Source organism: Notolepis coatsorum, assembly GCF_963971535.1.
Source record: "Notolepis coatsorum genome assembly, chromosome: 5".
Taxonomy (NCBI): domain Eukaryota; kingdom Metazoa; phylum Chordata; class Actinopteri; order Aulopiformes; family Paralepididae; genus Notolepis; species Notolepis coatsorum.
Window position 1 is genome coordinate 138,875,589 of NC_140169.1, and position 22,500 is coordinate 138,898,088.

At 42.6% G+C, this 22,500-nt stretch overlaps 1 protein-coding gene across 1 annotated transcript in view; it reads left to right on the forward strand.

The window, feature by feature from the left end:
* Positions 1–22,500, forward strand: part of LOC311228381 (utrophin-like) — a gene marked incomplete at its 3' end in the record, with an annotated part of 82,468 nt that overhangs the window by 53,439 nt on the left and 6,529 nt on the right. The window contains exons 8-15 of the mRNA XM_084314289.1: positions 429–601; positions 8,235–8,465; positions 13,987–14,168; positions 15,072–15,222; positions 17,015–17,134; positions 17,924–18,025; positions 20,212–20,319; positions 22,013–22,192. Coding sequence (XP_084170415.1) covers positions 429–601; positions 8,235–8,465; positions 13,987–14,168; positions 15,072–15,222; positions 17,015–17,134; positions 17,924–18,025; positions 20,212–20,319; positions 22,013–22,192 — 1,247 coding nt within the window. The remainder of the gene's footprint in view (positions 1–428; positions 602–8,234; positions 8,466–13,986; positions 14,169–15,071; positions 15,223–17,014; positions 17,135–17,923; positions 18,026–20,211; positions 20,320–22,012; positions 22,193–22,500) is intronic.

Genomic DNA, 22,500 nt, shown 5'->3' on the forward strand with positions numbered 1-22,500 from the left:
CCCATCCTCTCTTCTTCCTCTCCTCTAGGGATGGATCACCAAAGGTTTTTATGTGTTGCTAACGATCCAGTTTTGAAAAGACAAGTTGCGAACCCTAAATGACCGGATGTTGCAGAGAACGCACTGACGCCGGTGACGTCGGGTCACCTGATCTGCTAAGCTAGTTTTGGCTCGCCTCTTGGGAATTCAGAATCCCCTGCCTTATCGGGAAAGATAAATGTATATTAGAAGGCCTTGTTCACGGGAACCGCAGCCCCGCGTGAACCACAGACGGAGCTATATGAGCGAGACTATTTATAGTCTATTCATTTTCCTATAGCCGCGGGGGAGATTGCGCTGACGGAAATATGACCCCCGTGAGAGGTCTATACGTGTGGCCACGGGCAATACTCTCGATATCCTCACCCCCATCTCTCTCCGTGTCCCAGACGTGGCCGTACAGCTGCCTGATAAGAAGTCCATCATCATGTACGTGATGTCGCTGTTCGCCGTCCTGCCGAAGGACGTGACCATGGAGGCCATCAGGGAGGTGGAGACCCTGCCGCGCAGATTCAGGGTGGAGGCGGAGCACACGGTGGGCCCTGGACTCAGCTCTCCTCCGGTAAGAGCTCCCTCGCTCTCTCTCTCTCCATTCACACTTTCTTTCTCTCTCTCTCTCGCTATCTCGTTTCACACAATCTCACTTTCTCACTTTCTTTCTTTCTTTCTTTCTTTCTTTCTTTCTTTCTTTCTTTCTTTCTTTCTTTCTTTCTTTCTTTCTTTCTTTCTTTCTTTCTTTCTTTCTTTCTTTCTTTCTTTCTTTCTTTCTTTCTCTCCCCCCTCTCTCTCCATTCACACTCTCCATTCACACAATCTTTCTTTCTTTCTTTCTTTCTTTCTTTCTTTCTTTCTTTCTTTCTTTCTTTCTTTCTTTCTTTCTTTCTTTCTTTCTTTCTTTCTTTCTCTCCCCCCTCTCTCTCTACATTCACACTCTCCATTCACACAATCTTTCTTTCTTTTCTTTCACTCTTTCACTCTTTCACTCTTTCCTTTTCCTTTTTTCTCTCCCCCCTCTTTCTCTCTCTCTCTCTCTCTCTCTCTCTCTCTCTCTCTCTCTCTCTCTCTCTCTCTCTCTCTCTCTCTCTCGCTCTCTCGCTCTCTCGCTCTCTCGCTCTCTCGCTCTCTCGCTCTCTCTCTCTCTGATAAGATTCACCTTGCTTTCCTCGGACAAATCGACAGTTGCGCTGGGATGATTGGGACCAGGCAGACGCGCGGCGTGGTGTCCGTCCCGCCCGTCCGTGCGATATTGTAATCTATCTAGAACGGCAGGGTCCTATAGTACAGCTATGAAGCCAGTGGAGAAAACCAATCATCTCAGCTTGTACAATTTCATTACATTTCCAAACACGTTTTTTTTTTTTTTTGAAGAGGTGGAGGCTGTGGAACAGGGCTAACCAGTGGGGGCCGTGGGTCGAATGTGGCCCTCCCGCAAAACATAGCTCTCGGTCCTCCAAATTGTGGCAGAGTGTGACGGGAGATTCTATTCGGCCTGTAATGATGCATTTTGATGATGAGTAATTTCGAGACGCATTGCTTTTTTTTTTTTTTTTTTTTTTATCCACTTTTTCTCCCATTTTTCCATATTTTCTCCCATCCCAATTTCGTATCATCCAATTCAACCCTCCCCTGTCACAAACGCTGTTTCTTGCCTCCCACAAGCCGGCTGCAATGTGGACTAAGTCATACATAGCACAAGTCCCCTCCGGTACTTGAGGTAACAGCAGTCGCATCTTTTCACCTGCGCAGCTCGATCTCTCAGTGTCGAGGAGTAACGCGTGGGAGGCTCACGCTGCCCCCGACACTTCCTGATTCTACTGCGCAGGCGCACCAACCGACTTGTAGGAGCTCCGTGCAGACTACACGGCTGTTGTCGGCGCATTTTTTAGGGGTTCTCCAAAACGCAAACACAATTTAGCGTTTCAGCCGTATCCACCAAAAAACGCATTTATGTGTAAAAGGGACATGAAACGTATTCAAAAACATATAAAAACGAGCACAAAAACACTGTGTGTAACCACTGCCTAACTGCTCTCTTACTGTTCTCCTCTTACTGCTGCTCTCCTACTGCTCTCTAACTGCTCTTTTACTGCTGCTCTCCTACTGCTCTCCTAATACTCTCCTACTGCTCCAGCTCTTAACCACACATAGCTGTGGGGCAGCTCATGTTTTTTTTTTAAGTTCCTATCTTGACTATCTTTTCCAGGTGGAAATCTGAATGTCCACCAACTACCTCCTTAGACTTATACTGCCCCCCGAGCAATCACTCCGCTCACCTTGGAACGAACCGCTGGAAAAAGTCTATAAGTGGCACTCTGATTGGTCCAACGTGGGGTTATTTTCCTGGCACACTTCCCCTCCCCACAGGAAGTGATGCGTAATACAGCTGTGTGAGAGAGGGGGGGGGGGGGAGAGAGAGAGAGAGAGAGGGGTGACCTATTAAAACTAAAAGCGGTCTTTGTTTTTGATGACTATATGAGTTTTTCCTTCTTGACTACAGTGTTTAGGAGCTTTGCATCTAGATTAAGAGTCATTATTGCTTTATCCCGTTAAGAAATGATGTAAACTTTTATTGGATCATTGGGTTTTGAAGTGTTTATGATATCAGCTTTTACACTAAAATTATTTTCTAGCAGTGGCGGCTGCTTACTTCCATATCCGTCCCGGTTCTGGCCTCAACGGCACTGAAACTGCCATCATTTGGATCGTTAGTTAAGAATAAAGCACTAATCTAATTCTAAGCACTGGGCCTATGCATGTTCCTGCTTTTATAGCGGAATTGTACTTGATCCTGCCGTTTTGTAAACTTCTCATTCTCCCTAGTGGTTGTGGTAATGTTCTTGCTTTGGTGGCCCATCATTGCTAAATGAATGCAGAGGAACCACTACTGTAGGTAATTAGGATGGGGAAAGCAGTGCACTAAGCAGGGTGGTGTGTCACGTGCGGCAGAGGCAGAGCAGGGGTATGATGAGCGCTGAGAGGGAGCTGGTCCATCATATGGTGGTAATAAAGTGTTCTGTGGAGCCAGACCACAAGTATTTTATAGACATTCGAGTCAATAAATACAGCCAGGCTGTACCCAGCCAGGGCCTGCAGCCCTCTCCCTTTCTTTCTTTCTTTCTTTCTTTCTTTCTTTCTTTCTTTCTTTCTTTCTTTCTTTCTTTCTTTCTTTCTTTCTTTCTTTCTTTCTTTCTTTCTTTCTTTCTTTCTTTCTTTCTTTCTTTCTTTCTTTCTTTCTTTCTTTCTTTCTTTCTTTCACTCTTTCTTTCACTCTTTCTTTCACTCTTTCTTTCTTTCTTTCTTTCTTTCTTTCTTTCTTTCTTTCTTTCTTTCTTTCTTTCTTTCTTTCTTTCTTTCTTTCTTTCTTTCTTTCTTTCTTTCTTTCTTTCTTTCTTTCTTTCTTTCTTTCTTTCACTCTTTCTTTCTTTCTTTCTTTCTTTCTTTCACTCTTTCTTTCACTCTTTCTTTCTTTCTTTCACTCTTTCTTTCTTTCTTTCTTTCACTCTTTCTTTCACTCTTTCTTTCTTTCTTTCTTTCACTCTTTCTTTCTTTTTTTCTTTCACTCTTTTCTCTCCCCCCTCTTTCTCTCCATTCACTAACAATCTCTCTCTCTCACTCTCCTCTCTCTCCCCTCCCTCCCTCTTTCCTCTCTATTTCTCTCCATTCACACAATCTTTCTTTCTCTCTCTTTCCTTCTTTATATCTCACTCCCTCCTCCTTTCTCTTCATTCATTCTCTGTCTCTCTCTCTCTCTCTCTCTCTCTCTCCTCTCTCTCTCTCTCTCTCTCTCTCTCTCTCTCTCTCTGTCTCTCTCTGTCTCTCTCTGTCTCTCTCTCTGTCTCTGTCTCTCTCTGTCTCTCTCTCTCTCTCTCTGTCTCTGTCTCTGTCTCTGTCTCTGTCTCTCTCTGTCTCTCTCTATCATTGCTAGACCAAGACTGGAGCTTGCGTTAACAAAAGGGTTTTGCAACATGTGGGTGACTTGCTCCAAAACTCCCAAATGTCATGCAATATTTTCAACAGATGACCTTTTCTCTAAGCTTTCTGCCCAGACGTGCTGTGAGACAAAGGGTCTGTTCACGGCTTCCCTCATCGCTGCCTTTTCTCAGTTTCACAGCTACAAAGATTTTGATGCGCTTTGTCTCGACGACAAAAAGAGCTTGTTCAATTTACAATTTAGTAATTTAGCTGACGCTTTAATCCAACGCGATTTTACAAATTGTGAACAACAAGTCAGCAGTCCACCACTCTATGGGTCAGTGGCATTGTTCGTCAACTAGTATCGAGCTTGAGTGTTACCCTCTGAGTGCATAGTATTATAGACATATTAGCAAGATAGGTAGTAGTATAAGTATAGTAGCATAGTAGTAGGTAAATGGTAAATGGCTGCATTTATATAGCAGCTTTTATCCAAAGCACTTTACAATTCGTTCCTCCCCATCTAGGGCTGTCCCCGACTAAGGATTTGGATGGTCGACTATGATTGGCCAAAATTTGCCGTTAGTCGACCAACATTTTTTTTTAATAAATTTCCTTTTAAATTTTTATATATATTATATATATATATAATATATATATATATTTTTTTTATCATTCCATTTGGGCTGTGGGGGGTGCTTAATGTCTGAAGGAGTCGACTGAAGGCTTCTTGTCCTCTGCAAAAGCATGCAATTGGTCCACTGATGGATACATCTTGATATTTGTCTAGTCTAGTGTGAGATGAGGTGAAATCCTCTTTCAGTGCCTCTGTGCCTGTTTTCGTAGGCAGTTAGCCTCTGGTATGCGTGCCATTAGTGTTAGCCACGCTTCTAGGCCTCTTTTCTTTTGGAAAGAATGATAAAAAAAATAATAAAATAAAAATAAAAAATATTATAAATATATTTTCTTTTATATATTCGACTAAGAGGTTGGCCAGTCGACTACGGCTCCTTTCGACCGATTAATCGACTAATAGGGGTCAGCCCTAATTCACTCACACATTCACACACCGATGGCAGAGGTGCCAACCTGCTCATCGGGAGCAGTTAGGGGTTAAGTGTCTTGCTCAAGGACACTTCGACACGCGGATTACCAGATTACCAGACGACTGCCACTGTCTACCTCCCGAGCCACTGTCGCCCTGTAGTAGTAGTAGTAGTAGTAGTAGTAAGGTACATAATAGTAAAAAAAAAAAGGGTTAGGTTTTTTCCTTTTGTCGTTACTTTCGTCATAGTAAGTGTTGGTAGGTTGTCCCCTGCTGCTGTGCCCAAAAGACCCGGTCCACCCCTTCTGCCACAGCCCATCGATATAGTATATCCAAACGGATGTCAAAGGAGTTCTTCAAACTTCAAAGGTTAGAAAGTGCACGGATAAATAGAGGCTGTTGTTGAGAGAAATGGAAGTTTCTGTTGTACTGTAATTACACAGCAGGTCCTTGTTGTAATGGTACTTTAAGTGGTACATATTCCGGGGTTCGGCATAGGAAGTATGTAAGTGTGGTCAACATGGTGCCGCTATCAGCCATGGAGAGAGAGGGAGGGAGGAAGGGAGAGAGAGGGGGGGAGAGGGGGAGAGAGAGTGAGTCACTCGCCCCTCTTTCATCATCACTTTTTTGTGCCCTTACTTTTCTCCTCGACTTCTTCAACAAAGTCTCTCTCCCATTCAAGTTTCCATGGCTTTTATAGGGTCTCCGTTCTCCTCCTACGCCCTACTGTGTGGACACGTCCCAATTGTGCCCCTGAAACCCACCTCCCAATCCCCAGGCCTGTGTTTTCTCCGTGGGGCACTACGCTACCCAGGGTTTCTGCCACGGGGGCCAGCCCTCACCCAGGCGCCTCGGCACTGTTTGTATTACGCTACACAATGCTATTCCTGGAATGAGGGTTGACCTGCCCAGCTGGCCAGGGGCACACCTCCTCGCTGTGCCAGAGGCCTTTCAGTCTGGTATTTTCTTAACAGTCTCCTTGGCAGCCCTGCCCCGCCCCGGCTTCTCCTCGACTCCTGTCTCTGTTTTAGAACAGCCCTGACCAGTCTCTCCTAGTCTCCTGTCTCTGTTTTAAAACAGCCCTGACCAGTCTCTCCTAGTCTCCTGTCTCTGTTTTAAAACAGCCCTGACCAGTCTCTCCTAGACTCCTGTCTCTGATTTAGAACAGCCCTGCAGGATGGGATACATATTGTTCATTATGTCTTGTATTGTTAACGTCTTCTTAATATGTCCGGGATGTTGCACTTTAATTAACGTAAAATGTCCACCATGCTGTGTTGCTATTCATAGTATCCTAATGATGCGTCTCGCCTCTCCTGCCAATGTGCCACACTATGCTATAAACACAGCACATGGCCGTGGTTATTTGATTCCACTCAGCGTTTGTTTGCCTACTGAGATGTCTGTGATGATGGTCTATATACACATTCATAGTCCTCTAACAATAATAAACATGCTTGTTCTGTTACACTTGTTTAAAGACCATTTAGATTAGAGCATTATTAAGGCCAGGTGCTCATCTTCGATCTATACATTATCTGTCTTGCCATCGGTCACCATCTCATGTCATATTCACACATATTATAGCATCTGTATATTCATAGTATTCTCATGACATGTCATGCCAACTAATATCTCATTGACCACGGTTGTCATTTAATAATAATAATAATAATAATAATAATAATAATAATAATAATAAGGGCGGCTGGGTGGCGCAGCAGACATTGCGCTCATCACCAACGCAAGAGACACCGGGTTCGACTCCGGCTGTCGGCTTGGGCCGGTCGTCATACTAACTCAATTGGCAGAGTTAGAGGGTGGAAGTCGATGGGTGGTAATCTTGACGTTGTGGACAGCGACTCCTACAGGTCGGTTGGGGGACGCCTGCACAGCAGAGACAGGAAATGGCGGGGGCAGTGTGAGCCTCCCACACGTTACACCTCGCCAATGAGAGTCCGCGCTGGCAGGTGAAAAGATGTGACCGGCTGCCTCCTCGTGTATCGGAGGGGACACGTGATGCAAGGCTTCTATCCGCCCTACAACTGGCCAGTGGGGGGCATATGCGAGCAACGTACAAGACAGGGGAGGGGAGAATTGGCACAATGGAATTGGGATGGGAGAAAAATAGAAAAAGGAGAAAAAGTGGACACTTTTTTTTTTTTTAAATAATAATACACTTTATTTGTATAGCACCTTTCATACAGAAACTGCAGCTCAAAGTGCTTCACAACAGAAAAAAGACAGGCATAAAATGAGCACATATAGTGCAGACATATAAAATCACAGTTTTTCACATTAGGATCTAACATCTCAACAGGCCACCTTGTTTATGGTTTGATTCAGCTTTAAATAGACAATAATAAAAAGAGTAAGATAAAATAGACGGAGTAAAATAGTGCAATAGTGCAGTGCAATAAAATAGTAGAAAAGAATAGATTAAAACATTTTCTTTTTACAGTGCAATAAAATAGTTCTGGATTACTGTTCAACAGTTCAAAGTCGTCTTTACCTTCCGTTTGGTATCCACAGTTTAATAATTTAATAATAATCACCTGTGTATAAATAAATACTGTAATATATATATATTAGGGCTGTCAGTTTATCGTGTTAATTAGATAAATTAATTACACAGCAAATTATCGCGTTATGAAAATTAACTCAAAATTTATTACAAAAAAATAAATAATAATTTATTATTATTATTTTTTTTTAAATACAATTCCATAAGAACGTAGAATACACATTTACAGATTTTTTTTTATATGGTCCATTTGCATGTTCTTGGTATCTGATTCTAGGGACATCTATGGATCTCAGGGAATGTATTCCCAGTGTCAGAAATACTGTGTCTGTTACTAGGCTTGAGTAAATTGTAATGAACCAAATGAGAATATCAATACATTTTTTTTTATCTTTGACTGTGAATAACACTATGCTCAAATTGACCAGACCTGAAAAATCTAAGCAAATTAATAGATGGAAGATGATTAAACAGAAGGTTTTGTAGATACAGTACTGAATTCTGCCATCCTGACACATGCAATTTGAAATATGATTATAGAATATAGAATATCAGGCATAAAATGGTTATGCGATTAAAATGCGATTAATTAGATTAATTAATTACAAATCCTGTAATTAATTAGATACATTTTTTTAATCGCCTGACAGCACTAATATATATATATAAGTCCCAGTCAACATCTTCTTGCCTCCACCTCCATCTCTGTTGCAGCAGGGCGTGAGGGAGGAGGTGGGGAGCAGCCCCCGGGCGGAGACCCCCAGCGCGCCGATGGAGACGGAGGGGGAGACGGAGGGGAGCCCGATGGAGGTGGACCTGGACAGCTACCAGACCACCCTGGAGGAGGTGCTCACCTGGCTGCTGTCGGCCGAGGACGCGCTGCACATGCAGGACGAGGTGTCCGACGACGTGGAGGAGGTCAAGGAGCAGTTCCACACGCACGAGGTGAGGGGGTGTTCATCAGTGTATATTAGAGCTGTCCCCGAAGTCTGTTTTTGGGCTTCGAACTTCGTCAGGGTTTTTCCGAAAACGGACGTTCAAACCTTCGTTTTTAATAATAATAATAAATATAAATATATATTTTATATTTTTTTTTATATATAAAATATCCTCAAACTATATCCTCCATTAGTTTCGTCAACATAAATAATCCAATAAGGGCATGGTTGGTATGAAAGTGATGGTGACGTCTTGATGGAGCGCAGAGTGCCAAGCGGATGCAGATAGGCTTTATGATAAATGTTTTATTTAAATTTGTATGACGAGTCATATACTATAATAGTATAATATTAGTGTAGCCTAATCTTTATCTGCAACTGTGAAGAAAACCCTCATTGGTTTTAAACGGAATGAATAGAGAAAAAAAAATATATATATAAATTTTTATTAAAAATAAAAAATTTGAATGTTGATTTAGAATTTGAACGTAACGAAAGAAGGTTCGAGCGTTTGGGCTCAGCCCTAGTATATATGTTGGTGTTCAGTGTTTATGGTGTGTTCAGTGTTTATGGTGTGTTCAGTGTTTATGGTGTGTTCAGTGTTTATGGTGTGTTCAGTGTTTATGGTATTCAGTGTTCATGGTGTGTTTATGGTGTTCAGTGGTTCAGTGTTTATGGTGTGTTCAGTGTTTAATGTTTATGGTGTTCAGTGGTTCAGTGTTCATGGTGTGTTTATGGTGTTTAGTGGTTCAGTGTTCATGGTGTGTTCAGTGTTTATGGTATTCAGTGGTTCAGTGTTTATGGTGGAGAATAGGCCTATTCTCAGTCCTTGCCCCACAATGGTGGAATGAACTACCCACCACAGTTAGGACAGCCGAAACCCGTCCAATCTTTCGCCGTCGACTAAAGACGCACTTCTTCAACCATTATCTGAACAAATTTAATAAAATAAGAAAAATAATAATAAAATAAATCTAACCCTAACTAACCTTACTGTCATGCACTTGTCCTAATAAACTAACCTACACTGTATCACTCAACACTTTGATGAACATTGTTACTCAGCTGATAGACTTGTACCCTTCCTGATGACTTGTCGTACAGAACTTGTAAGTCGCTTTGGATAAAAGCGTCAGGTAAATGTTCAGTGTTTATGGTGTGTTCAGTGTGTTCACGGAAGATGGAAATACACATCCCATTCAGTGATGCACATCAAATACAGATGTGTATTTCTATATAAGAAATATAGAGATAAAGACATAGTGAACATTGATTATTCCTACATATCAAATGCCACACAGCTGTATTTAAAGTGTTTCATTCCATTAATTTAGACATACGCGTGTGTCTCGCAGCACCAAACCAAACGCACACTATTCCTATTATCACTTACTCAGCATTATCTGCCCGGCAGTGTCTTCATATCACGTGGTTCATATTTAGGATGGCAGTGCTCAGTAGGGAGCCTGGGGGCCTGGGGGGCCTGGGGGGCTGGGGGCCTCCCGTGTCCTGCAGAACATGCTCTGTACATGTTGGGAATTCTAGGAATTCTGCAGAGTACAGCGGAGCACAGCACTCCATGGTGCCGTGGCCCAGAGTGTGTGTGTATCCATGCACGTGTGTGCATGCATGTGTGTGTGTGTGTGTGTGTGTGTTCGACGGGGCTTTGGCTGCACTCCCTTGGCTGAAATGTGAATATTTGTGAGTCTAATGATTGGAATCCAGGTCAGTGCAGAAAGCCGGTAGCGAAAACAACTAGAGACCCAAAGCCTCTGTAAGAACCTGGCCTTTCAGGAGGGAAAAAAAAGAGGAAAAAAAAACCAAAACAAAAGAAAAAAATAAACCTTTCTGCTCATCCAGGTCAGTTCCCTCTTAAACTCTAGCTTTACCCCCCAGAGTCACATTGACAACAATGTGCTTGGAAGTGCCCGGTCGGAAAATGCTTACTCATCCGGAGAATGCAGGCGAGAGGCAGACAGTAACGCTATTCATCCGCCGACTCACTGCTAGCAGCAAGAAGCAGCAGCATCCGCTGAGGGCCTTGGCGAGCGACCGGCTCCTCCGATCGCTTCTTTTTACCACACTTTGAAACAAAACTTCCCAATTGGGCCACGGGAGACGGACGAGAGTACCGTGACCGTCGCCGTGACAACGTGCCGAGAGTGAGGTTTTTCTTTTCCCCTGAAGTGACCCGGAATGTGTTTGGAGGTCTAGAGGTAGCCGGGGCGCTGTGTGTGTGTGTGAGAGAGAGAGAGAGAGAGAGCAAGCGGGTCCAGATGTTAAGTGTCGGTGCCAAGTCTCTCCCTGGCAGCACTGAAGGCCCCGCCAGGATGTATACCAGGGGCCCTGTGTTAACCCTTTCACTGCCGCACGACTGATTGAAAACTTTATTAACAGATTGCAGAATGGGTACAGTACAGTACAGCTCAATACATACAATTGTTAAGGGGATGCAGACCAGAGAAAGACTTTCGTCTTGTTTACATCAGGGTCCCCCCCATTTTCAATTCATCATAAAACGGGTTAACCCTTTCACAACCACACTACAGCCGGTTAACCCTTTCACTACCACACAACCGTCTGTAGGGTGGTACTAGTGAACGGGTTAAGCCACTGTGGGTCTCTACAGTACCTCTTCTCAAGGCTGCCTGGAGAGAGAGGGCCATGTGGTGGTTACACACATTGTCTCTGTGACCTCACACGGAGAGAGCTAGTCATTATGGTCTGTCTCTCCGAGTTTGGAATCCCGCTCTCTCTCTCGGTCTCGCGTTTGCCGTGTGTTTTATCTGGAGAGCTAAGAACGGAGCCAATCAAGAGAGCGCCGGCCGTTTGACTGAAGTCGAGACATTCCTTTGGTTTACGGTAGACTATTGCAATATACTGTGTTTCAATACATTTATTTTTTTATTCGTCATCTGAACCCCAAACAGACGGGTGTACTTGACAGGCGTTATGAGTGACATCAATGCAGTGGTGCAAATTTGTTGTCATGTCATTTGTTCCTTGTTGTTGCATAGAGTTATCGGCGTGTTAGAAAGTTCATAATATACTAGATGGATACATTCATTCAATCTTTATTTTTATTATTATTCTTTTTTATCCACCTTTTCTCCCATTTTTAATTTTTTTCTCCCATCCCAATTTCGTATCGTCCAATTCAACCCTCCCCTGTCTCGAACGCTGTTTCTTGCCTCCCACAAGCCGGCTGTAATGTGGACGTGTAAGCCATACATTGCACGAGTCCCCTCCGGTACTTGAGGAAGCAGCCGTCGCATCTTTTCACCTGCGCAGCGCGATCTTTCAGCGTCAGGGGTCTGCGCTTTGGAGGGACGCCGCCCCCGTCGCTTCCTGATTCTACTGCGCAGGCGCACCAACCGACCTGTAGGAGTCGCTGTCCACAACGTCCGATCCCCACCCATCAGTTTCCCACCCCTTAATACTGCCAATTGTGTTAGTATGAACGACCAGCCAAACTGAAAGCAATGTGGAGAGCTGGGCTTGAACCCAGCGTCTCCAGCATTGGAGGTGAGCGCCTTGCCCACTGCACCACCTAGCCGCCCACATTCAATCTTTATTTATACTCGATAATACACTGAGTAATTAAACTCATTTACAGTGCCGTCGAGATGTTACATACACAAGTGTCGCATTTGCCAGGTCTCTCCTGGATAAAGCGTAGCGATGGGCGTCCTCGTACTCGCCGTGTCAACTGAACTTGAGTTTCTTTTTTGAGGGTGCTAGATTTTTATTATTGTTATTAGTGATGCACGATATATCGGCCGATATGGTCATTTTTTTTTTACACATCGGTATCGGTCCGATATCAAGATAGGCCGATATTAAAAAAAAAATTACAAATCTTTTTTTTCTTTTTTTTAAATCTTTCTATTTAAATTTGTTTACATGTTTTGGTCTTAAATAGTTTCAAAATATCAGTCATTTCTGAAAATAAGTTACAAAAGTTACAAAAAAAAATGCGTTTTGGAAAATAGCTCTTTATTTGATTATCATAAAGTGTTTTCTATACAGAGATATCGACATCGGTAAAATATCGGTATCGGCCAGAACAGCAATTTTAATATCGATTATCGGTATTGGCCACAATTTTCACATCGGTGCGTCACTAATTGTTATTCCTCAACAGTGCTTGTTTGTGCCACTGAAACTGAAGTCTCACGAGGTGTTCGTTGTGGCAGGGAAGACAACACTGGTCGGCTGTGAGCGTCAGGCACGTGCACACATAGAGGCCAAGGGGTGCCTGAGCACCTGCCTTTTTGAGCCTCATCAAAAAAGTGCCTTTTTTGAAAAAATATAAAAATAAAAAAATAAAAAAAATAAAAAAATAAAATAAAAATTTCCGTTACGCATATAGACTGCCCTTCCAACTGAAAAATATTTGATCACCAAAACCCCCCAAAAAGCATAAAAAGGGGGCCCCCCGCCCGAAAAAGGCCCTTAAAAATCGTAGTGCCCTTTTCAGCCTTTGAGCACCTGCCCCTCTAAAGTCCTGTGCACGTCCCTGGTGAGCGTGGATAGTACCGTGAAAATGCTGAAACCATTGAAAGCTAGCTTAGCGACATCTAAAAGATTTAAAACAGCAGTTTGTGTTTGTGCATTTCCAAATTGTGCCAACAACACGTCGCCGACTTTGCATAACATTCATAGACTAGTATTGATACGGACATGTCGTCCCATGAACGGAGAGGCCTGCTGCAGACAGAGTGGAGGTCATGTAATTATTACTAGTGCTGTCAGGCGATTAAAAAAATTTCTCTAATTAATTACAGGATTTGTAATTAATTAATCTAATTAATCTCATTTTAATCGCATAACCATTTTATGCCTGATATTCTATATTCATATTTCAAATTACATGTGTCCGGATGGCAGAATTCAGTACTGTATCTACAAAACCTTCTGTTTAATCATCTTCCATCTATTAATTTGCTTAGATTTTTCAGGTCTGGTCAATTTGAGCATAGTGTTATTCAGTCAAAGATAAAAAAAAAATGTATTGATATTCTCATTTGGTTCATTACAATTTACTCAAGCCTAGTAACAGACACAGTATTTCTGACACTGGGAATACATTCCCTGAGATCCATAGATGTCCCTAGAATCAGATACCAAGAACATGCAAATGGCCAATATAAAAAAAAATATATATATATATTTTTTGTAATACATTTTGATAACGCGATAATTTGCTGTGTAATTAATTAATCTAATTAACGCGATAAACTGACAGCCCTAATTATTACAAATGGTAACACTCTGTTTTGACTGACGACACGCATTAAGCAGCCGGTATATAACTGTGCGTTGTTAACGTGGAGCGAGACATAATACAATGTGTTGTGTGTGTGTGACTTATCGCTGCTGCCATTGCGTTGGTAAAAAAGTAAATATAAATAACTTAGATTTGTTATAGAGGTGCTGCTGGGACTGTTGCGGTTCCAGTATTGAAAACAAGCCAGAGGGCACATGAACCTCGACCTTTACTTTGGGCCTGACCTCTTGACCTCCAGGCCTTCATGATGGAGCTGACGGCGCACCAGAGCAGCGTGGGTAACGTACTGCAGGCGGGCAACCAGCTCATCGCCCAGGGCAACCTGACGGAGGAGGAGGAGGACGAGATCAGAGAGCAGATGAGTCTGCTGAACTCTCGCTGGGAGAGCCTCCGAGTAGCCAGCATGGACCGACAGGCCAGGTGAACGCACACACGCACACACGCGCACGCACACGCACGCACGCACACACACACACAGCCACTGATTAGCTAGCATGGACAGATGTGAATGTGATTGTCATCCACCTCAGTGTGTTGTTTACTGCTACAAGGCAATTAATTACCCCTAATTAATTATCCTCTGAACCAGCCCAGTAGACCTGCTTATTGAACTGACTCCTCTGAACCAGCCTAATGGACCTCTAAAGCTTATTGAACTGACTATTATTGCATTCACAGCACTCACCTCTCCCTCTCCCTTCTCTCTCTCTCTCTCTCACTCTCTCTCTCTCTCTCTCTCTCTTCTCTCTCTCTCCTCTCTCTCCCTCTCTCCTCTCCTCTCATCCTCTCCCTCTCCCTCTCCCTCTCCCTCTCCCTCTCCCTCGCTCTCGCTCTCTCGCTCCTCGCTCTCTGTCTCCCTCTCTCCCTCTCTCTCTCTCTCTCTGTCTCCTCTCTCCCTCCCTCTCTCCTTCTCCTCTCCTTCTCCTCTCCCTCCCTCTCCCTCTCTCCCTTCTCCCTTCTCCTCTCTCTCTCTCTCTCTCTCTTCCTCTCTCTCTCTCTCTCTCCCTCTCCTCTCCCTCTCCCTCTCCCTCTCCCCGTCTCCCTCTCCCTCTGTCTCTCCCTCTCTCCCTCTCCCTCTCTCTCTCCCTCTCCCTCCCTCTCTGTCTCTCTCTCTCTCCCTCTCTCTCTCTTCCCCCTCTCCTCCCTCTCTCTCTCCCTCCGCTCTCTCTGTCTCTCCCTCTCCCCCTCTCTCCCTCTCCCTCTCCCCCCCTCTCTCCTCTCCCTCCCCTCCCTCCCCCTCTCCCTCCCCCCCTCTCCCCCTCTCCCCCTCCCCCTCTCCCTCTCCCTCTCTCTCTCCTCCTCCCCCCCCCCCCCCCCCCCTAGGCTCCACGAGGTCTTGATGGATCTTCAGCAGCAGCAGTTGCAGCAGCTCTCTGATTGGCTGACCCGAACAGAGGAGCGAATCAAAAAGATGGAGATGGAACCTGTGGCAGGAGTTCTGGAGGGATTCAAGACCCAGATAGACCAGCACAAAGTACGACCCCACGTGAACTGCCTGGTCATATGAAATCGTCATGGTCTTCCTGTCGCTCTAACTTTTCTTCCTGTTCCGTTCTCTGTATGTAGTGTTTAGAGCTCATAGGCCGGAGTTTTTTTTTGGGCTTAGCTGAAAAGTCGTAACTCGTTATCATTTTCACCTAAAAGGTTGTTTGTAAACGTATCTTTACCTTAACTTTAACCAGTCCCACTACACACCAGTTTAACCCTAACCATTATTTTTCTTGTTGTTTTCCTCTGATATAGAGGCTAAATGTGTATGCTCCAAACACTCCAATGGACTTGTCTCAAGGGAGGGAGGGAGAAAAGAGAAGCAAAAAAAAAAACCTATCCAATGTAAATTGTTTGTAAAATTGAGAAATGCAAAAAATATATATATATATTTAGCTAGTTAACATTGTAACAGATTGCAGATGATTCTGACATCCGAGGTAAAAACCTGCTTAAACGACGTTTCATAAATGAGATGGCTGATCCCATTCAACTCAATGATGCTCCCATTCAACGGCTGAACTGACATTTTCCACACTTGGCACCACTGTGCGATCACACGCTACACAGTGATGTGATGACCCTTCCTTCTTTTATAGTTTCCTTGGTCGGAACCAGGAAATAACCAGCGATTTTAATTTCATGTGAGTCAGTGCGTCGTGCTGTTAACTCATTCAGCGCCAGCTATTAGACGGGGCCCGTCATAGCAAGGCCACGCTTTAAAAGATAGGAGTGCGTCACCTTGTTTGTAGAGCTATAACTATATTCTATATTATAGCTATGGATACAATACTATGGTCCATTTGACATCACCTATCTATCGTTCAATATGTGAAAAATACTAAATTTTTCCATCCATACGTTCCCGTGTTATACCGTGGCATGGTTTTAGAGCGGTCTGGGGTAATTCCTGAAATGCTTGATGAGTCGAATGAGTTGAATGAGTTATAGCCTTATACGTCAATTCTACTATACACGTTGCCGTTTCTTGCCTGTACACGCTACTATTCCCAAATCAAATCTATGTCATAGGTATTATGTTTCATCATGAATGCATGAAAGGGGGGGGGGGGGGTCGTTTCTGATGATTTGATTGCCAGTAACGGCATTCGTATTGAACACTAAAAATGCTTATCAGCCCGATCGGTATAAAAGCATTGCAGGATCAAGCTAAAATTGACGTCAGATAATCCTTACCTGTGATCGGGAGTATTCCAAAAATTATATTCCAATAGACCTATCTCAAACCCTGACCCTTTTCTTGATCCTCCAATCACAACTGTCGCTTACCTCGGACAAACTTTGGGGGCAGGGTTTGAGATAGGTTTGATCGCCATCTGGTACATCCGATGTCCATTTGGTCCACGGCATAACCCACCACAACATATGGATCGGGGATATTTGACACGCTTCAATGGAACCGGGAGAACCGCTCCACTTGCCCGACAAGGAAAAGTGAGCCCGGAGACATTTGGCCATTACACAGGCCAAGATACAAGGTCACAAAGGGTGCTCGATACCGCCGTTTAGCTGGATGCGGCCGGTATTGCACTTTGGCGATCTCAGACTCATTCCCTATGGTAACACCAAGGTCCCTGGATGAATAATGAATAAAAAATATCGAATAAAGAAAATAAACTACCAAAACCCGAGAAATCTCGGGTCTGGCACCCAACGCATGGCGAGTTTACCCGACTTATCTCGGGTTTGGCCTCCATTGAGTTAATGGTTCATCATGTGAGTCAGCGTGTCATGCTCTTTGTCTTTGTTGTGCTCAGGAGCTTCAGAACGACCTGGAGGCGGAGCAGGTGAAGGTTAACTCTCTGACACACATGGTGGTGGTGGTGGACGAGAACAGCGGGGAGAGCGCCACCGCTGCCTTGGAGGACCAACTACAAGTAAGCTACTTTTATCACGAGTGTCCGTTGCATTTGAATGTCTCTCTCTTTCTCTTTCTCTTTCTCTTTCTCTCTCTTTCTCTTTCTCTCTCTCTCCTTGAACATCAGCCTGAATGGATTTACTTTTCTGTAAGGACTTGTGTGGAGACAGTAGTCCAACCTTCCTTCAGAATACTGGCTACATGTGTTAATAATTCTGTACACGTGTCATTTGTAACATCTCTTTTTGCAGATGTGTTGGTAATGACGCATGTTGTGCAAAATCCTAACACATGTAGCGAGTGTGCTCAGGACGCATGTTGTGTTGATTTGAACATGTGTTTTTGCGGTGTATGCGTGTGTAGCAGGGTGTTGCTGAAGAAGAGTCAGTCTTTCTCTTTCGGTCTCTCTCTCTGTCTATCTTTCTTTCTCTCTTTTTCTATGTCTCTCTCTCTCTCTCTCTCTCTCTCTCTCGCTCTCTGTCTCAAAATTCACTTTTCAATTTAATTCAATTCAATTCAAAGGGGCTTCATTGACATGGGAAACATACGTTTACATTGCCAAAGCCAAACAAAGCAAAACAATCAAACCGAGAAATCGGAAGAAATCAGTACAGTACAGTTTTTTGTTATGATTGACAGTCTTTATGGTGATTGTATTCCGTTGGATGTCCTTTTCTTCTCACAGCAGCTCACAAATCTTGCTTTGTGCATTGTTGTATTTCACCCAGTCGGTATGGGAGTTTTGCGTTATTTGCCATTCTCTCCACACTCACACTCTCTCTCTCTGTGTGTCTCTCTCTGTCTCTAGTCTCTAGGAGAGCGCTGGGCAGCAGTGTGTCGATGGACAGAGGAGCGGTGGAACAGGCTTCAGCAGCTTCTCATGGTGTGGCAACAGCTGTTGGAAGACCAGGTGATACACACGCACTGTTTTCATTTTTTTTTAACAAGGTTAATCTGTTACAAGTCCAACATATTTAAATAACTCCGGTCATAATATCCGGTGAAAATAATTCCTGAATGGGCCAAACTGGCCAAGGTAGCCTGCTTGATGGTCTCTCCAGTGTGCCAGCAGAGAGATGCTTCTTCTCCCTCTGTCTTTCTCCGCTGCGCTGCTCCCCGTTGAGACACACACCACACAGCGCTGTCCGTGGTGCTGAACCGGACAGCTGAGAGGCAACAAGTCTCATTTCTCTCTTATTCTTACTTACTCCATTTATTTAACTGGACTCGACAACACGGGCAACAGTCCGAGTCTGCCGTCAACAACGTTATGGCTTCGCTATGACACTCAGTCAGTCTATTGAGGGGACCTTTTATTTGGAGTATAATATATAAGCAAAATTTGCCTACTTTTCAATACAAAAAAATATTATAAATCTACTTAATGTCTTGATGATGTCATTCTTTATACAGCCTATCAATTGTTTTTAGGCTCAATAAACAAAGGTAATATTTGATGGGAGTTTCTCCCATTTGACGGGGACATTTAAATCTTTCAGGACACGTGGATGGAAACCATGACACGCACACATGCACACGCACACGCACACACACACACACACCTTTCCAGAACGCTGTTCTAAAGCAGTCTCTATAGCAGTAGGATTTAGTGATCATAATTTGGTTGCATTATCTAGGAGTACTAAAATTCTAAAAGGAGGTAATAGAATTATCAACAAAAGATCCTACAAACACTTCAATAAGGACGTATTTGTTGGTGAGGTAGAAAAGGAGGACTGGTCTATCGTGTGCAAAGAGAACAACCCTGAAATGGCACTTAATGTGTTTATGAATCTGCTCATGGAAATTGTGAATAGGCATGCACCATTTAGAAAATGTATTGTTCGGTCGAAAGGTGCTCCATGGCTGGATAAAGAAATCCTCGACTTAATGACTGATGGATTAATGCAATGAAAAACGGCAAATAAACTAGGTTTGAAGTCGGATAGACAAATCTACTGTCAATTAAGGAACAGAGTGACGAGGCTAAATAAAACAAAAAATAAAGAGTATTATAAACATAGGATTAGTGAAATACTGATACCGAATGAGATAATGGGCAGGAAATCAAATACATCAAATACATCAATCTCCAATCTCAAGGTAAATTCATAACAACCTCATGACATGGCAAACTACTTCAATGATTAAACAATGTAAAATAATGTTGATAAATTAAGAGGTCTACAAAGTAGTGATGGTTCACTATCTCATTCAGTAATACAGAAATAAATAATGAAAAACTGTCTCTTCAGATTGATAGAGAAACAGTTTTGAAATTAATTATGTCACAAGCAGATTCCACTTCCTCCGGTATAGACAACTTAGACAGCAAAATACTTAAACTTGTGGTTAACTCTAGCTACTCATATGTCATATATTTAACCAGTGCTTAATCAGTGGGGTTCATCCTACAGCATGGAAGGACACTAAAATCATCCCACTTCCAAAAGACAAAAATAAAACATTTAATGGTCCAAATAGCCGTCCAATCAGTATTTTACCATTGCTAAGCGAAATAATAGATTTTTTTTAAAAATTCAAACAGGTCATGGACTATTTTTCAATAACAAACTGCCCTCAACCTTTCAGCATGCATACAGGGAAGGTCATTCTAAGGGCACTGCACTCTTGCAAATGAGTGATGACTGGTTATCAAGTATGGATAACAAGAAATTAGTCAGTGCTGTTATGTTGGATTTCAGTGCAGCATTTGATTCACAAGGACCTCTTCAAGTTCCCCCATCTAAATGGTCATCTGTTGGGTTTGAATAGAATGTGCTCCCCTATTTTCAGTGACTGCAGGTCTGCACAGAGCTCTTTATTCCTCCATTGACCCAGTGCTTGTATAAGTCCATTCAAGATTAAGTGCGGTCTTTCAGAACTAAAGCACTTTCCTTTAAAAAAAATGTAACTACAATCTTTGGATTTTTTATTTTTTTTAGCTACTTCAGAAGTTTCAGAGTAATTAATTAATAACTCAAATTAGCTTGCGTCAAGTACACCCTTTACATAATGTGGTCTGTGCCTGTGCTTTTTAGCTGTTAGACACAGGAAATTAAATTAGTTTAATTCTTTCTCTCATCTCCCCTACAGAGTTTGTTCAGCGCGTGGCTGTCGGAGAGAGAGGAGGCCTTGAGTGAGGTCCAGACCAGCGATTTCAAGGACCCCACTGAATTGAACACTAATGTCCGCAGATTAGCGGTAAGTGGACCGCGGCTATAACCGCTACGTCGTTTAGCCTTATCGCTGGGTCACTCTCAACGACTTTAGCCTTCGAAATAGAACATGTGCCTTTTGTGTACAGTTAATCAAATCACAAGTACTTTATTGGTCAGGAAATTAACCTGCGTACTAGCCTACGGTTGGGAACCATGTAGAGGTTCAATTTGGTGGAAAAAGCATTTAGCTAATTTAACGGTTGAGTCGGAACCGTTAAATTACACGCTTATTCCACCAGATTGAACCTTGCTTTGAGTTTACATGGTCCTCATTCCAAACAAACAAATATCTCACTGATATGACCTTCAACTCAAAACCAACTGTCAACACACAATACAATAAATGTGTTGGACTTTGTGAGGATGTGTTAATCGCCTTGTTGTATTTAGTCATAGATCATGAAGGAGGACATGAAATGTGAGGATGTGTTAATCACCTTGTTGTATTCAGTCATAGATCCTGAAGGAGGATATGAAATGTGAGGATGTGTTTGATTTGATTTGAAATCTTTATTTCGAACATGCAATGAATACAAACAAACAATAACAAAAGCAAAACACAACTCAATCTACATGTTCGAAAAGGAGTAGGAAGAAGTATACACTTATTTAATCCTACCCCTTTTCCACTACTCAAATGAGTGTACTATTTCAAAACATAAAAAAAAAATATATATATATATATATATATATATATATATATATATATATATATATATATGCAAAACAAAAACTATATATGTAAAACATGAAAGAAAGAAAATAAAAATTTAAACACCCCGTGAATATCAAGTCCCTTCCTCATCCCTGTACCTTGTGAACATCATTTCCTTATACATCAGTTTGAATTGTCTCATGTTTGGACATTGCTTTAGCACCACATTTAGACTGTTCCACAGTTTCACTCCACATATCGAGATGCAGTGTCTTCTCATGGTAGTGCGTACATTTAGCACTTTTAAATTGTGTTCTCCCCTCAGATTATAACCCCCCTCCCTATCAAAGAACAATTCTTGAATGTTTCTTGGAAGTGCATGACTTTTTGCTTTATACATTAATTGTGCCGTTTTAAATTCCACAAGATCAATTAACTTCAATGTCTTTGACTCCAAAAACAATATGTTAGTGTGATCACGATAACCTGCAATGTGAACTATCCTTATGGCCCCTTTTTGGAGTATAAAAAGTGGTTGTAGTGTAGACTTATAATTGTTTCCCCAGACTTCAGCACAGTAATTTAAATATGGTAAAACTAGTGAACAGTAGAGAATGTAGAGTGATTTTCTATCCAGAATGTGCTTTACTTTACTCATGACTGAAATGCTTCGTGAGAGTTTAGATTGGACATGTTTTATGTGAGGTTTCCAACAGATTTTATGGTCTATTATTACACCTAGGAATTTATTTTCATAAACTCTTTCAATAATCACATTTATTTTAACTTGTACCTGAGTATCCAATCTACAGTTTCCAAACATAATTTTAGTTTTGCTCAAGTTCAATGATAATTTGTTTCTATCAAACCTTGTTGTATTCAGTCATAGATCATGAAGGAGGACATGAAATGTGAGGATGTGTTAAACATCACTGTGTTGTATTCCGTCACATAGACCCTGAAGGAGGATATGAAATGTGAGGATGTGTTAAACATCACCGTGTTGTATTCCGTCGCATAGACCCTGAAGGAGGACATGGAGAAGAAGAGGAGGACTCTGGACCAGCTGTCGGACGCAGGACAGGATGTGACATCGCTGCTACGGAGCACCCAGGCAGCGGAGACGATCGAGGGCGACACCGAGGATCTTACCCAGAGATGGGACAACCTGGTTCAGAGACTGGAGGACTGCTCCTTCCAGGTGTGTGTGTGCCCATATTAAAAAACACGTTTTTCTGTCCTTTTGGGTACAAATTTGGTCGGACCTCAGAATAGGGCGCTATTTTAGGGGTTAAGGGTTAAAGTTTTAGGGTTAAGGTTAGACATGTAGCGCTCATGTCTAAAAGATATCAACTCTCAACTGTCCAAATAATGTCCGTTCTTTTGAAAAGATTCAAGATTCAAGAGTTTTATTCATCACATACATACCAGGGCATACAGTGAAATGCGGTTGGCCATGCTCGCTTCGATTGTGCAATAAAAACAATAGTAATAATAATAAAAAAGATA